General features: G+C 51.1%; 2 protein-coding genes across 5 annotated transcripts in view; one reads left to right on the top strand and one right to left on the bottom strand.

Moving 5' to 3' along the window:
* Positions 1 to 7,426, bottom strand: part of SCAI (suppressor of cancer cell invasion) — a 97,269-nt gene extending 89,843 nt beyond the window's left edge. For 3 of the 4 annotated variants that reach the window (XR_012897209.2, XM_075905696.2, XM_075905697.2), the window contains exons 1-2: positions 7,277 to 7,426; positions 5,218 to 5,262 (exon numbers count right to left, since the gene is read on the bottom strand). Coding sequence is in view for 3 of the 4 variants with exons in the window: in XM_075905696.2 (XP_075761811.1) it covers positions 5,218 to 5,262; positions 7,277 to 7,329 (98 nt within the window). In the remaining variant the exon portion in view is untranslated. The remainder of the gene's footprint in view (positions 1 to 5,217; positions 5,263 to 7,276) is intronic. The other variant, XM_075905695.2, reaches the window with a different exon arrangement.
* Positions 7,427 to 9,144: 1,718 nt separating this feature from the next.
* On the top strand, positions 9,145 to 12,669 carry RPL35 (ribosomal protein L35). Its single transcript, XM_075905685.2, has 4 exons — positions 9,145 to 9,300; positions 10,422 to 10,558; positions 11,394 to 11,475; positions 12,437 to 12,669. The coding sequence occupies exons 1-4, from the start codon at positions 9,298 to 9,300 to the stop codon at positions 12,584 to 12,586; spliced, it is 372 nt and encodes a 123-aa protein (XP_075761800.1). The 5' UTR covers positions 9,145 to 9,297; the 3' UTR covers positions 12,587 to 12,669.
* Positions 12,670 to 16,707: the final 4,038 nt, after the last annotated feature.

The following is a 16,707-nucleotide window of genomic DNA, read 5'->3' as shown; positions in this document are numbered from 1 at the left end:
GCATCTCCAAGTCAGCCGCTGCTGAAACTGACCAGCAGCTGACTACAGGAAGCCAGAGGCAGAGTTGCTCTGCCGCGGGCTTCCTGGAATCAGCCACTGATCAGTTTCAGCAGCAGCTGACTTGGAGACGCCTGGGGAAGAGGAGCTGGGGTGCTGCCCGGTTGGTCCCCGCAGCGCCGAGGTGCGGCGCTGCAGGGACCTACCCAGCAGCGCCCCACCTGCTCTGTCCCAGGCATCCAGATTCTGCTGCTGTTGAAACTGATCGGCGGCTGATTCCAGGAAGCCCGGGGCAGAGCAACTCTGCCTCCCTGTAGTCAGCTGCTGGTCAGTTTCAGCAGCGGCTGAATCTGGACTCCAGTTCCGACTTACATACAGATTCAACTATTCAACTTAAGAACAAACCTACAGTCCCTATCTTGTATGTAACGGGGACTGCCTGTATCACTTTTCACAGGAGCAGACTGGCTAGCTAGCTGGCCCAAAGTGATATCAACACACACAAAAATACCACTTTTTATGGCTGATTCACTTAGCACTGGCAAGCCAGGGGACAAATTAAGCTTTGGATGGTGAGGTGGGTAGGGAGGCAATGGGGGCTCAAGCTTATGAGGTGGATGGTCTGGAGCTAGGGAAGGCAGCAGGGGCAGAGGCAAGGAGGGGATGGTGAGCCAAGAGACAGGAGCCTGACGCTGCATGGCTGAAACCTGCCTCCTGCAACCCCAGACTGAAGCCAGAAGCCTGAGCACCACTCACCATAGGAAAATGGGGAAATCACACAGGCTGCCGGCTACTCTGGCATTTGTGGCTCCAGTGGGGGGGGGGGGAAATGACAACACAGCATTTCTGACTCTTTCATATTGGAAGTCCTCTCCCATTGACTCGTGTGTCCATGCTTAACACAGGAGCCAACAAAATGATGAATCCAAATGATCAGATTCCTATTTGACACAAAGTATGTATGGTTCCCTCCTCTCAATCTAGAGCAGGTCAGAGCTTCATTAAAATCTGTGAGGCTAAACCAATGTCAAAATAGCATGCTACAGTGGCCACCAATCACAGGCCAGAACCCCACTGTGCTAGACACTTACAAATGGATCAAAGAATAAGGCATTTTTATGACCTCTACATGACACAGGTATCCTGCAAATGGCAAAATGAACACAGTGGAACAAGAGAGCAACATCCTGCAGGAAAATCTGGGAGAGATTTTCTCTCCCACACAATGAGCATCTGGACAAAGTGCTCTCACCGTATACCCACGTTACATCAGCTGTGGCCTATGTTTATTTGCTCACTTTTGTGATCACGATGTTTTTCAAGCAGCAGCTTTTTAAATGCTGCCAAAAGGTTGGTACATTATATAGCACAGTCCCCGGGCAAAGAGTTATTTTTCCAATTTTTTTTTTTTTTTAATAAATGTTTTTAGAACTCAGGTTGTAAACTCCTTAGCATAGGGACTCGGTCTCCCTATTTGTCCGTACTTGCCAAACTGTGGATGGTTTATAAATAACATGGAAACAGACAACATAATTCAAAGAAGTTACCCATTTCTCCCTCCAACTGCTATGGCTTAATTATATCATTATTGAAATATAGATCTAACCTTTTACAGACTGGTGTCTTTGCTTTCACATGCCTCTACAGTAAACAGCTTAGCCAAGTTAACACAAGTAACTTCTTTCTCTCATTGTTCTTACAGATGCTCCTGCATCTGTAACTTTGACTCCAATTCATCTGATGACGTGAGTTTTATTTATGAAAGCTAATGCCTTAATAAATCTTTTGGTCTCTAAGGTGCCACAGGACTCCTCATTTTTTTTTTTTTTGCAGAAACAGACAAACACAACTAACTTGATTACAAGTCTCAGAGAAGATAGCTATGTAGGTGTGGGAAGGTAGGAAGACATTCCCTATATTGTTGGGAAATGGATTTTCAATCGAGTTCCAGCAGTTTACCGTTCATTTCTTCAGCGGCACAGACCAACATTACATGAGCTGGTTGTAACAATTTGAATGACAAGACTTTCAGACGTGCCTCTCCTCACAAATGGTTTCTGTAAAAAGATTCTCATTTTCTGTAGCATAGTAGCTGGCTGCTGTAGTTGTGTATCCTATCTGCATTGTTTTGGCAGCCCTGACTGATGGAGAATGATGCTCTTGCTTGTCACTAAGTGATTCAATGTTTGTTCCAGTTAAAATAAAACACGGCTTGGCTTACAGAGACTCCCCAAGCCATTCAAAGAGTGGGGGAAGGCCAGCGTACGGCAGGTTAATCAATCTCAGATAAAAATTAAAAGACATTTTCCACACATCTAATCTACAGTCAGATGTGATGCTAAGGTTCCTAATGGCTTACTCATTCAATAGACTGAGCAAGCTACAATTCTTATGCAAGTGTTACTAGACTAGTACAGTATTCAGAGAATCATAGAATTAGAAGGAACCTCAAGAGGTCATAAAGTCCAGTCCCCTGCACTCATGGCAGGACCAAGCACCATCCAAGCCATCCGATAGATGTCTATCTAACAAGCTCTTTAATCTCCAATGACGGAGATTCCATGTCCTCCCTAAGTAATTCTGCTCTGGTGCTTAACCACCCTGAGAGTTACAAAGTTCTTCCCTAATGTTCAACCTAAACCTCCCTTCCTGCAATTTCAGCCCATTGCTTCTTGTCCCATCATCAGAGGTTACACAGTTGATTCCCATTTAGTTTGTGGTCCACTATAACCCCCAGATCCCTTTCCACAGTACTCCTTCCTAGACAGTAATTTCCCATTTTGTGTGTGTGCAATTGATTGTTCCTCCTTAAGGTGAAGTACTTTGTATTCGTCCTTATTGAATTTCATCCTATTTACCTCAGACCATTTCTCCAGATCCTTTAAGGTCAGTAAATGCACTCAACAGTAGCTGCTTCTCTAAACCTCTGAGGCTCGGTCTACACTAGGATATTTTTGCTAAGATTCCTCATGACTGCCACTACCTTTTCAGTTTTGTTGCTGGTGGCCATGGTGGGAGAGAGAGCAAACAGAGTTCCTGGTTACACTAACATTTTAACTGCTATATTGTCTAGTCCAGCACAGAGCAGGGTACATGGCAAGACTTTTAGAAAAATAGCAGCAGGGCCAGTCCAACCATACAGAGGGAACTAGGCAGTTGCTTAGGGTGCCAGGACTTAAGAGGTGCCAAAAACTTGGCCAATGAGAACAGCAGGGAAAAAGTATGTAGGCAAATACTTCCCTGTGCTGTGGTTCACCCAGCCAAAGGGCAAGGGGGAAAGAGGGAGAATGGCAACACACAGAGCCTCTTCCTCCCCGCGCCAGACAGAGCCAGCTAAACAGTGGCTTTAGTGCCAGCTCCCCCCACTGCTTCCACCATATTACTGAGTGGGGGCAGAGAGTCATAGTTTGCCTAGAACAGCAAAAACCCTTGGGCCAACCCTGGCCAACAGTGGTCTGGCCCCATTTACATGAGAGTTTCCAGCACTGGACCTGAAATTATTGTAACTACATTAGAACATTTTTGCTACAGTTCTTTAGTAAAGACAAGTCCTAAGTATAAGACTAAAGTACAAACTGGACGCCAAGTTTTAGGCATGCTACTTGACAAACTTTAGTGGAGTAACTCGTTATTCTCCAAGGCATGAGACCAGCGTGAAACTTTTGCATCAACGGAGTTTGGATTGAGACAAGTATTCAAGATTAAGCCACTGGTCACCACAATTCTTACAATTAGTAACAAAGACAGAGTGGGAAGAGAGAACCAAGCACAACACAAAATTATTCACAAGCTTATCAATAAAGTATATGAGTTTGTGAATAAAATCCTCCAAACACACATGCAGCTTATCCATCTCCCTTTCCCACCCAAATTTCACTCCACACAAAGAAAGTGAACCTTGCTGAACTGCTCTTACCAATCTGTACTGCTTGCCCCAAAACTCATGGATAAGCACAGAGCATGCTACCAATTAATGAAATCAATTAATACTGATGAAAATGGAATTTGTTTCAGTAGCCCTTACCACACAGAGCCACTGCAGGAGTTCAAAGCATAAAGAGCAGACGCTGCAGGGAGTAAGTAAGAAGCCCCTACATTTTTTCCATAGGGTTGAACACATCTTACTAGATACACTTGTCTTTAAGACAGCCTCTCCTCCAATTCACTGTGTCACAACCTACCTTCTTTGCTATTTGCCTTCACACAATTGACATTTCTGTGACATCCACATATAAAGCATATTTCCACACATATCCAAGCAGCTGTTTGCATTAAAAAGAATTAGAAAATTACTGAAGGCCTCTTTTAATGCAATTTAGCAGATTGAAAAGGAAGAGGGCCAACGCTACGAACTCTATATTGACCAGTTTGTAGGAATAAAATATGTAATACACACAAAGAGCTCTTGCATTTCAGTATTTGGAATGGTGTATGTTACCCAATGTCAAACCTATCCCTCCCCTCCCCCCAAAAAAAGCTGTAAGAGCAGAAACCATCAAGCGAAAAAACCAAGAAACTCAACACTGAACCAGACAGAATCCAGAGAATATTTCAGAGACTGACAACAGAATCCCCTTCCCTCTCCTCAGAAATTAAAATGTTGAGAGCAAGGGAAAAGCAGCATCTGTGTGGCTAGGTGCACAGAACAAGGCAGCAGCAGGGATTTGCAGACATTTCTCTTCTGGCTAAATAGACAGACCCAGAAACGTGCATGCTAAATGCAAGCAACAGTATTTCCTTATTGATACCCCCAGAGATACATACATAGAGGGTGGGTGAGAGAACCCCTGTTGCCTTTAGAATTATTTCCATGGTTCTAGGGTACTCAACATTTTCTCATGGAAAGTCTGATTGTATCTTATGTATTTTTTCTATCCCCTGCATTAGGGACATATACTACAACGCATTATCTGCCTTGGTCTGCAGCTTTGACACCATTTTACAAATCCCATGCCCCATCCTCTCCTAGAAAATTCACAGATATCTCACGTGGCTCAGGTCTCCTGTGGGCTAGTTGAACAGTTCTTTTTTTTTTTCCTACACACACACTGTGGGCACCAACTCCCCTTGAATTCAAAGTTCTTCATTCCTGCTTATGTGGCGGCTGAGCCTGACCTGGTAGCTGGAGGCTATGTAGAAGAACCTGTGAAGTTCTATTTTACCTACCCACCAAGTCAGCCATCACCAAACTAAAGTGGGATGGGAAAATCACCATCTTACCTGGTTTTGCGTTTGCGAGAAGGCTTCTCCACCAGGCCTGTTGTTCTGGAGGCAGGAAAGAGGGAAAAGGCAATGAACTAGGGGGACAGGGCAACAAGTATTAGGAAGGGCAGAGGCCAACAGTAGAGAGGTGAAAGGTTAATCAGTAAGCATCACTCTTAACAGGTGATGCTTGCCAGTCTGGTTAAACATTAACTGATGGGGGCTGGCACTCCAGCCCCCACATCAGATAGAGTCCGGGTGCCCTGCAGACTGGAGCAGCCTCTGTCCATGGGGAGCCCAGGCACATCAGAGCAACTGGGTGGGGGAAGGAGGAGCTCCATCCCAGCTTTGGAGGGCAGGGGGGTCCGTGCCAGCCCAGAGGAGCATCCCCCCACCCACCCACACATTCTTTAATCAGTTAACCGGTTAAACATAACATTTAACCCATTAACCACTTCAATGGGATTTTACATCCCTAGACCCCAGGGTCCCCCCCCACCTCCCTGACCTCATGCAGTACAGATATGACACCTACAGCAAGCCCCCTCCCCCCCTGATCTGAGATATCAAGGGCTACAGTGGAGCAGGTGAGGGCGGGGGTGTACGGTGCACGCCATGGCAGAAGGCAGGGAAGGACCTGGCACAGCACAGGGCGGGGGGGCAGACGGCAGGAGGGCACAGCAGGGCGTACGCGGGGGGCAGGCCAGGGCCGCTCTAGGGAGGGGTAGGAGGAAAGGGAGACGGGGCCTGCCTGCGGAAATGGGGGGGCAGGCTGGGAGGGGGTGGAGGAAAGGGGGGGAGCTGGAGGCCGGGCTGGGGGGAGGTGAAAAAATGGGGGGCAGGCCAGGGGGGCGGAGAAAGGGGGGCTGAGGGTGTAGAAATGGGGGGCAGGCCAGGGGGGTGGAGGAGGGGAGGCTGAGGGCCAGGGGATGTAGAAATGGGGGGCAGGCCGGGGGGTGGAGGAAAGGGGGGGGCTGAGGGTGTAGAAATGGGAGGCAGGCCGGGGGGCAGAGGAGAGGGGGGCTGGGGGCCAGGGGATGTAGAAATGGGGGGCAGGCCGGGGGGGTGGAGGAAAGGGGGGCTGAGGGTGTAGAAATGGGAGGCAGGCCAGGGGGGGCGGAGGAGGGGGGGCTGAGGGCCAGGGGATGTAGAAATGGGGGGCAGGCCGGGGGGTGGAGGAAAGGGGGGGGCTGAGGGTGTAGAAATGGGAGGCAGGCCGGGGGGCAGAGGAGAGGGGGGCTGGGGGCCAGGGGATGTAGAAATGGGGGGCAGGCCGGGGGGGCAGAGGAAAGGGGGGGGGGGCTGAGGGTGTAGAAATGGGGGGCAGGCCAGGGGGGGCGGAGGAGGGGGGGCTGAGGGCCAGGGGATGTAGAAATGGGGGGCAGGCCGGGGGGGGGGAGGGGGGGGGGGCTGAGGGTGTAGAAATGGGAGGCAGGCCGGGGGGCAGAGGAGAGGGGGGCTGGGGGCCAGGGGATGTAGAAATGGGGGGCAGGCCGGGGGGTGGAGGAAAGGGGGGCTGAGGGTGTAGAAATGGGAGGCAGGCCAGGGGGGTGGAGGAAAGGGGGGCTGAGGGTGTAGAAATGGGGGGCAGGCCAGGGGGGGCGGAGGAGGGGGGGCTGAGGGCCAGGGGATGTAGAAATGGGGGGCAGGCCGGGGGGGGTGGAGGAAAGGGGGGGGCTGAGGGTGTAGAAATGGGAGGCAGGCCGGGGGGCAGAGGAGAGGGGGGCTGGGGGCCAGGGGATGTAGAAATGGGGGGCAGGCCGGGGGGCGGAGGAAAGGGGGGGGCTGAGGGTGTAGAAATGGGGGGCAGGCTGGGGGGGCAGAGGAGAGGGGGGCTGGGGGCCGGGCTGGCACGGGGGGGGCAGAGGAGAGGGGGGGCTGGGGGCCGGGCTGGCACGGGGGGGGGCAGAGGAGAGGGGGGCTGGGGGCCGGGGGGTGTAGAAATGGGGGGCAGGCCGGGGGGGCGGAGAGGGGGGCTGGGGGCCGGGGGGTGTAGAAATGGGGGGCAGGCCGGGGGGGCTGGGGGCCGGGCTGGCACGAGGGGGGGCAGAGGAGGGGGGGGCTGGGGGCCGCTCACCTGGAGGCCGGGCCAGTGCGGGGCAGGCGCTGCCGGGCGGCTCCTCTCACCATCCGCGCCAGCTCCGCGGCCAAGCTGCTCGCGCTGCCGCTCGGTGCCGGGGGAGCGCGGATGCCGCCTCACACAAGCCTGGGGGCGGGCTTGCCCCGCCCTCCACAGGATCTAGTTGGCTCGTAGCCCGGCGAGGCGGCGACTCCGCTCTCTGATTGGCTGCCGTGCCCGTCACTCTCATGCCCTCCCCGTAGCAGGGTACGTTGCGACGGCGAGTATGACTCTGGCTGCTTAGATACGGGACAGGGGCGCCCGTGCGGGAGGCAGGGGCGCCACCGCGTGGAGAGAATGGGAACTGCAGCTGGAGGCTGCCTGCACCAGGGGGGGCCGGATCCCTGCGGAGCAAAAAAGACTCCCACGAGCAGCAGGGGAAGAGACCTACCCAGGCCCCGTCCTGCGCTGGGATGTGTGTGCATGGACCCTGCGTCCCACAGAGGCCAGTAGCACTCAGAGGGGTGTCACAGGAGTCCCTGCTTGTGGCGCTTGGAGTCCGGTCATCTGAAGAAGTGGGCTGTGCCAACGAAAGCTCATGATCCCATCTACAGCTACCTCTAGACTGGCAAGATTTTCCGGAAATGCTTTTAATGGATAACTTTTCTGTTAAAACCATTTTCGGCAAAGAGCATCTAGATTGGCACGGATGCTTTTCCGCAGAAGCACTTTTTGCAGAAAAGCATCCGTGGCCAATCTAGATGCGCTTTTGCGCAAAAAAGCCCCGATCGCCATTTTCGCAATCGGGGCTTTTTTGCGCAAAACAAATCTCAGCTGTCTACACTGGCCCTATTGCGCAAAAGCGACTTTTGCCTGAACGGGAGCAGAATAGTATTTCTGCAAGAAGCACTGATTTCTTACAGTAGGAAGTCAGTGCTTTTGTGGAAATTCAAGCGTCCAGTGTAGACAGCTGGCAAGTTTTTCCGGAAAAGCGGCTGATTTTTCCGAAAAAAATGGCCATTCTAGACATAGCCTACATGTTTTGTTAGTCTATAAAGTGCTACCAGACCATTTGTTGTTGTTTTCTGTAACATACTAACTCGGCTACTCCCTGAAGTTTCTTGGAGCCCTAATTAGTCAATGTGCACAAATACAACTTGAGAAAATAGATTTTTCTCTGAACTCTGTTACATCAACCTAAAGCTCCAATCCTGCAACTGGATCCATGTAGGTACAGTACACCCTGTGTCCATATGGACCCAATTGCAGGTTCAGGACCTCCAGTGTGCCATTCATAACAGCAGGCACACCGTTTTCAGATAGAAGCATAATTTTCAAGTTCACACTGCCCAGTTAAAATGGGGCAGCAGTAGTACTCCTATGACCTGAATGGATTTTAGTGTTTTAATTGCCTTTGCAGCAGGTCAAGTGCCTGGTATCCGGATACAGCATTGATGTCTTATTCTCTAAGGCCCTAGTGGTAAAGTTTGATTCTCAGCCAGTGCTTGTAAAATGAAATGTTACAGAGAAATCATTATGGTACATTATCGTTGTGTATCTTGAGAGCTACTGGTATGGTTACACTAGATAGAAATCTCTCTGAGTATAAGACACATGGCCTGATCATGCAAGGGATTCCTGCAGAGCTCCACTGAAGCCCTGGGTCTCTCCATATGCAGAGCCGCTGCAAAATGCTGGCCTCCTGCAATATAATTACTCGGTCTTTACTATCGTTAGTGTATCGGTTGCTATGATTAGAAAGACAGCAGTTGCTAGGATAGCTACACAGTAATATCAATACACAGATTAAATAATTCTATTTATTATGGACCCCAGGGCACCTGCCCCTCCCCTATCAGCCAGGTAGGTTCTCTGCGGTCTGTACCATTGCACGGCTCAGGAGGGGGAGGGTAGTTGGGCTCCTCCTTTCACTCCTGCACTGGGAGAGCGGATTGGTTGATCCCGCCCAGAACGCTCTTTCGCGTTCTAACTCCTGGCCTCGCTCGGCTTCCGTCCTTTCGCTCCGAGCCGCCACCAACATGGTGAGTCGATTTCGCGGCCGGCACCCCTGGCCGGCCCAATCCGGCGCCATCCGCGGGGGGCGGGGGGCCCCCGGGGCAGGGAAGGGGTGAGCAGGCCCGGCCGGTGCCCTGAGCTCGCGCGGAGCCGGGCCCGCGGGGACTCCGCCGAGGGGCTGGCCCAGGCCGGCTCGCTGGCCCAGGCCCCACTGCGGGGCAGGCCCGGGCTGAGGCGCTGCGACCGGGCCGCGTTGTGAGGGGGCGGGCGGGCTCGGGGGGAAGCGGCAGGGCACTGAGTGGGGAGGTGGCCGGGGGGAGCAGGGTCTGAGGGGGGCGCCCGGCCGGGCCGGTCTCGGGGGGGGACGACCGAGGGGGCAGCTGGCCGGGCCGGGCCGGGCCGGTCTCGGGGGGGGGACCGAGGGGGCAGCTGGCCGGGCCGGGCCGGTCTGTGTGGGGGGACCGAGGGGGCAGCTGGCCGGGCCGGACCGGTCTGTGTGGGGGGACCGAGGGGGCAGCTGGCCGGGCCGGGCCGGTCTGTGTGGGGGGACCGAGGGGGCAGCTGGCCGGGCCGGGCCGGTCTGTGTGGGGGGACCGAGGGGGCAGCTGGCCGGGCCGGACCGGTCTGTGTGGGGGGACCGAGGGGGCAGCTGGCCGGGCCGGGCCGGTCTCGGGGGGGGGGACCGAGGGGGCAGCTGGCCGGGCCGGGCCGGTCTCGGGGGGGGGGACCGAGGGGGCAGCTGGCCGGGCCGGGCCGGTCTCGGGGGGGGGGACCGAGGGGGCAGCTGGCCGGGCCGGGCCGGGCCGGTCTCGGGGGGGGGGGGGGACCGAGGGGGCAGCTGGCTGGGTCGGTCTCGGGGGGGGGGGGGGGGGACCGAGGGGGCAGCTGGTCAGGCTGGTCTCTGGGGGGGGGACCGAGGGGGCAGCTGGCCGGGCCGGTCTCCGGGGGGGGGGGCGGGGCAGGGCGGTCGGGGGGATCAGGGTTTGAGGAGGGGCAGCTGGCCGGGCCGGTCTCTGGGGGGGACAGACCGAGGGGGCAGCTGGCCGGGCCGGTCTCCAGGGGGGGGCGGGGCGGTCGGGGGGATCAGGGTGTGAGGAGGGGCAGCTCTCCGGTCCAGGCTCTGAGGAGCTCTCACTTTCCTTGGCAGGCCAAGATCAAGGCCCGGGACTTGCGAGGGAAGAAGAAGGAGGAGCTGCTGAAGCAGCTGGACGACCTGAAAGTAGAGCTGTCCCAGCTGCGGGTGGCCAAAGTGACTGGTGGAGCTGCCTCCAAGCTGTCCAAGATGTAAGTCCGAGGGGGCCTATGGCCAGCCAGGTTGGGGTGGGGGTGAAGCTGCTGAGCTGTAGCTGCAGTGGATCTGTCTGATTTCCCAGCTTTCTCTCTTTCCTCTCCATGAATCATCTTCAGATACGTTAGGCTACAAGTGCTTCAGGCCACATTCAACCCTAGCAGTGAGCCATGTGTGGGCATACACTCAGTCTTACAGCTGATATTGCACATAATATAGGTAGACTGCTTCTCATAGATATGGCACATTTGAGACCTGATGTAGGTAGCGTAGCGGGTAGCACAGAGGAGAAGTCAGAGGACGTTGTGAAGGCCAGGACTTTTAAAAATCTTGTCAAAGCGCTAGATACGTTTACAGAGAACAGGTCCGTCAATAGCTATTGGACAGGAATGGTGTCCCTGGCCTCTGTCAGAAGCTGGGAATGGGTGACAGGGAATGGACCACTTCTTGGTTACCTGTTCTTTTCACTCCCTCTGGGGCAACTGGCATTGGCCATTGTTGGAAGACAGAATACTGGGCTAGATGGACCTTGGATCTGACCCAGTATGGCCGTTCTTACGTTCATTGGGGCTAGAGGAAGGAAACAAACTTGTATTACACAGGGGAAAGGGAGTTGTTTTAGAGTTTGAGTAGAGGGAATGCAACAGAAGAGTAAAATTATTACTGTGTCTTGAATATAGTAAGAAACAATTCTCAGGTAGTTCTTGTGTTATCAGGAGTTCTATCAACTAAGATATAGGAAAATAGAGTTAAAACTAGCAAATACTTTATGAAATATTTAGGATTAAGTCTTTTATTGCCTGTGGTTTGAGTTCTGCTTATTTTCTGCAGCCGGGTTGTCCGCAAATCCATTGCCAGAGTGTTGACTGTCATCAACCAGACCCAGAAGGAGAACCTGAGGAAATTTTACAAAGTAAGTCTAAATTGTGTACTTTGTTAGGCCTTACCCTACATTGCTTTCTGGCCATTTTCAGATGTGACCTCAGTTGTGGGGCATGAGACCCAATTAGTTGCAAGAATAACTTTATTCTGAAAACTAGATTGTATTTCAAATGTTCTGATCCTGGGGAAAATACAACATTAATCTCATGCTTTTATGGTCTCTTCTCACAACATTGTTTATTGCAAGACTAACACCCAGCACTGCTCTGAATTTTAGTAGATGCAGTGTGAATCTGTTCTTGCTAGAGGATTTTTTTTCTACTGGATAGCATGTAACACTGTTATCTGGCTGTGTGGGCTTTCCAGTAGGCACAGATGTAAGTGCTCTGTTGGAAAATACTTGTGTAAAGGTTGGCAGTCTTGAGGAATCAAGGCAGAGTACTGGGACAGAGTTGGGTTTTCCCCCCCACGCAGGTGTTATTTCTCATGGGCCAGATTCTTTCTGGTGAGCCAGTATTCTCTAGAGCAGTTGTCCAAATTCCAGAGGCACTGGCAGACTCCTGGGATTAATAAAATCAGAAATCACTCAACTTCAGGCTGCAGTCCTGTCTGGTAAAATGGCTGGTAGTGACGGATGGATGGTATGCTGTCACTGCTGCTGAGTAGATTAATTCCATTCCTTAGTGGAGAAAGTATATGTCCTAGGCACAGGTGGGGTTGGTTCCTTTCTTGATACTGTCAATAGAGAGGCTAAAGATTAGAGAAGAAGTCAGAACTCTCGCCAGAAAACATCTTGACCATGCTGACTGAATGGCATAGGGAAGTTTTAGAGTCTACTCTCCATGCAGGAGCAAGACAGTACAGCTGTACGTACTTGTGTACACCCAGACTCTGCAGATTATTCTTACCACTACAGCCACACGGTTCAGAAATGTCTGTCTAAAAAGAACACAACAGCTGTTGAAGCTCATTTATTATTTTTCTGCAAACAGGGCAAAAAATACAAGCCTCTTGATTTACGGCCAAAGAAGACTCGTGCCATGCGCCGCAGATTAAATAAATATGAAGAAAGTTTGAAGACCAAAAAACAGCAGCGAAAAGAGCGCCTGTACCCTCTCCGGAAGTTTGCTGTTAAGGCATAAACCTTTTTGCATACTATGAATCTGTTAGTTATATTGGCTAGCTTCTTCTCATTAAACATCACATCTGGAAACCGAGAAGCATAGATCATTCTGTTTCATAGTATGATTTTGGTTCAGAACTCATAACACTGCATGGAGCAGGAATGTTAAAATTTGTGGGGTTTTTTTGTAAATGTGAAATTGCTGAAAATTTCAGTGTTACATGTTTACACGCTGGGAGGCGGTGCTTGTGGGGAGCATTGGCTCCCGTCTGCCTTCCCCCTTCCGTTCTGCTGCCTCTGGGATAGTAGCGGGAAGGGGGAGAGAGAGGCAGCTCTGGGAGCTGGCAGGTGGGGGGGTTGTGATTGGTTCACCATGTACACAGGTTCACGTTCGCATCCCTAGCATGGAGGTTAAACAAGCCAACTATCAATCATGGGAGCCTTATACTAGTGTAGCTTTTGAGTATGTATTTGTACTACGAAACAGGTGGTTTTTTGTTTTATTTTAGTGTCCTCTGTAAAGAACAAGCTAATGTTTTAGGCAAACATGAGTCCTCGCAGATATCTGACTCCACTAAGCTTTTAAGTTTTGGGGCCAAAGTATTTAACTTCAGACTTCTCAAAGTGAATTAGTTCGTCTCCTACAGGTAGCTTAAATTAGCATAGTAAGGTCCCTTCTCTCTTCCTCTATTGCCGCGCTTTATCTGAAGCAATGACTTTACAGCTGGAAATCCTAATTGGTATTGCTGAAATGAACCCAAATATATCCCGTAAAAATGTACAGCCATTGATGGTGATATTTGTCATTCTAAACCATCTGGCTTACAGTTTGTGCTTAAAAATTATTAGTAATGCTAAGGCTCTTACGCAGGATTTCACCTCACTTTCAACAGGTGCGCAAGTGTGACTGGAAGGTTTATTGCAGTCTTAATCTTGATTTCAGAGGATTGGCCTCCTGAAGTTAAATTGAGTGAGCACTGCATGCTGCTGAGGATTTATAGCTCTCAAGAGGTGGATCTTTTAGTCTAAGCTCTGAAGGCTCCTTTTGCTCCTGACAAATTATCAACACTGCTCTCGGATGTGCAGGACTTGTCACTACTTTGTGCTTGTATTGTGTGAAAGGGTGGCAGTTTGGATTGAGCTTTCAGTGCAGATGCATCATTAGTAACTTATCTATGCCTGATATTGCTGAGGATTCACTACAGAGGGGGGAGGCAATAATTTTTGATGAGGGGCCTCTCCAAGATTTTGGTTGAGTGGTCAAGGACTGTGCTTTTCTATGGGAGCGGTGCGGGGTCCGGGACGGAGGTTGGGTGCAGAGGGGAGCTTGGGTAGAGGATTGGGGTTGGGGTCTTACAGGGAGGTTGGGTAAGAAGAAAGGGTTGTGACCTGGGGCAAGGGATTGGGGTGCAGGTCCAGGAGCTGGTATGGGTGCAGGAGAGGATTCTGACCTGGGGGAGAGGTTAGGAGGGGGTTGTGACCTAGGGGAGGGGAGCTGCAGAGGTTTGGCAGGGGATTGAGATGCTGGAAGGTTCATGCTGGAATTGCAAATGAAAATCTAAACATTTCTGAACGCAGTGCAAAACTCAGCTGTGTAAGGGGGCCCATTTGGCAAAATCACTTGGACATTAATATTGTCACATCCCCTTGTGATGAGCACAGCATAAATGCCTAACTGAATAGAATCGTCTATTCTCACAGTGTTTACATTACTAGCATATTCACGGCAATAACTAGAAGATGACAGAAAATTGAGGTCTGGTTACCAGATATTTGGCATTCAGGGGAAACCCTCAACTTTGGATAGCGCCTCAACATCTAGCTTAACTGTAGGAGCAAAAAGTGAACAGCCGTTGGAAATTTTTCTAAACCATAACTTGCAGGACTAGCTTCACTTCCCCCAGGGGTTGGCTGGTCTTTGCAGATTGCTGCAGCTTTACAAGGAATTAAATAGCACCTCATGCTAACTTTTATGTCTCTGTGAAACTGACATCAGAACAGGTCAGAGAGGCTACATCTAGACTGCATCCCTCTGTTGACAGAGGGATGCAAATCAAGCACATCGAAATTGCTAATGAGGCAGGGATTTATCATGGCCACCGCTTTTTTTTTAAACTAGTTTTTTCTAAAAAAAACAAATGGCAGTCTAGACGCGGATCTGTCGAAAAAGGTTTTATTTTTGACAGCTCCGCGTGTAGGCTGCCATTTGTTTTTTCAAAAACTCCATTTTAAAAAAAAGCGGCAGCCATATTTATGCTAATGAGGTGTGATATTTAAATCCCTGCTTCATTAGCAATTTCGATGTGCCTAACCTACATCTCTGTCGACAGAGAGATGTAGTCGAGACACATTCGGGATGTGCAATGGGTCTTCTAGCAGGTCTTCTATGCTGTGTCAGGAGGGTTGCTGCAGTGCAGAGGATTAATGTTACCTTTCAGTGCATTAAGCAGCCTTTTAAAAACTAGCAGAAGAAACAGTGTTAGTGCTTTGAATTGAAGATGTTGTTTCCTTGCATGGGCATAGGAAAAGTGCTTACTGCTACTTTACCACCATCTGCAAAGAATGAAACTTCTTCCTGTGCTTTAGCATATCAAACACAGATGGAATGCAGGAATCTCCAAGCATCAGTAGCAATGCTTGTTTCACGAGTGTCCCATAGAAGAGCCATGTGGTTCCAGGCCATGAGAGTAGCTGCTGAAGCACAGTCTCAGGCTCCTTCAGCTACCTACAAAATGCCAAGTGAGTAACCGTTTGTGAAATATAAAAAACCTGACAGTGTCACAGTCCTGAAGAGAAGGGGCCTGGGAATGGCCCTAGTACAGGGTTTCAGTAGAGACAGCTGACAATTTTGCATTTGCTTGAGTGTGCTGCATTAATTAACCATGCCAGTACCACGTGAAATGTAAAATGCTAGCATGTGAGGCGGTTGTGTGTGCCCCTGCTGTCTGGCGATTGAGTGCATCTCAACAGCTCCAGCTGACCTAGTGCTTTGCTTTCCAGATCTCTGTCCAATCAGACGTGTGTTCACATGGCTGGAAGAATTTCCCGCCCTATCTGCTGCAACCCTCCTATTGGCTCTGTAAGCAGTCCCTAGCCGGACTGGCATTGGTTCCTGGCTCAGAGAATGCTGGAGAACATCCTTGGGTTTTGCCTTTGGCTTTTACAGTGTTTTCAAAACACATGCGCGGGGAGAAGGCCTCTCTCCATCTTCTAGAAGCATTCTTCCCCTTCCGTGAACGATTTACTTCCTACGCTCCCCTGACCTACCTACTCATCCTTTGTAAAGCTCAGCAGCCTGATTCTGTCCTTAGTTAAGCCGCAGCAATTCTCACTGAAGTCTGCAGGGTTCCAGGCGCCTGGCCCCACAGGGTTTCTTCTCTTATCAGTCCAGCCTCCTGCCTTTTGGCTGTAGCCAGTTTGGCTGCTGGAAGTAGCAGTGGGTCAGTGAAGGAAGCTATCTGTCGCTAGCTGTGTGCCTGAGAATAGCTGGGGGTGCTGGGACAAAGAAACTGTCTAGTTGTCTGACTGTATGGCAGTGGCATGCCTGTAGGGGAAGTGGGTTTCCCTGATCCTGTGTCTGGGGAAGGTGTCCCTCAGCCTGTGATGGCTGAGAGCGGTGCTGTTGTCCCAGAGTTGGGACTGGATACAGCTAAGGCCCAGAAAGGGGGTGGCCCTAGGTTTGTGTCTGTTGGGGAGAATGATGCTGTGACTTGGGTAGATCCAGTCAGCATCTTGCCAGAATCCCAGAGATCTGACGGTTCAGGGGCTTGTGTGTTCGAGGAAGAGAGAATGATTCCTACCCTTGTGTGTGCTAGGACAGAGAGCCTGGAGGATGCCAGTCTGGAGAGTTACAAAAGGAAGGAAAATGTCTATGACCTTATCTCATGAATCTGTTTGTCTGAAAGACACCCCAGCTCTTCCTGTGCCCCAAACAGCCCTGGGACTAATGCACAGGTGAGGGGTTTTAGAACCCAATCTCACCTACCCCAAACGAGTTCTTCTGGTCCCAAGAAACCAGCCACAGTTCCCAGGTCAATTTACACTCTGGATCTTACCCACAAGACCACGCTGAGCCAATCCTCTAGAATCTAACATCTAAAGGTTTATTACTAAAAGAAAGAAAAGCATGAGAGTAAGGTT

The sequence above is a fragment of the Pelodiscus sinensis genome, chromosome 23, assembly GCF_052426305.1.
Source record: "Pelodiscus sinensis isolate ZL-2025 chromosome 23, ASM5242630v1, whole genome shotgun sequence".
Taxonomy (NCBI): Eukaryota; Metazoa; Chordata; order Testudines; family Trionychidae; genus Pelodiscus; species Pelodiscus sinensis.
Note: the sequence above shows the minus strand (reverse complement) of the source record. Positions and strands in the feature narration are given on the sequence as shown.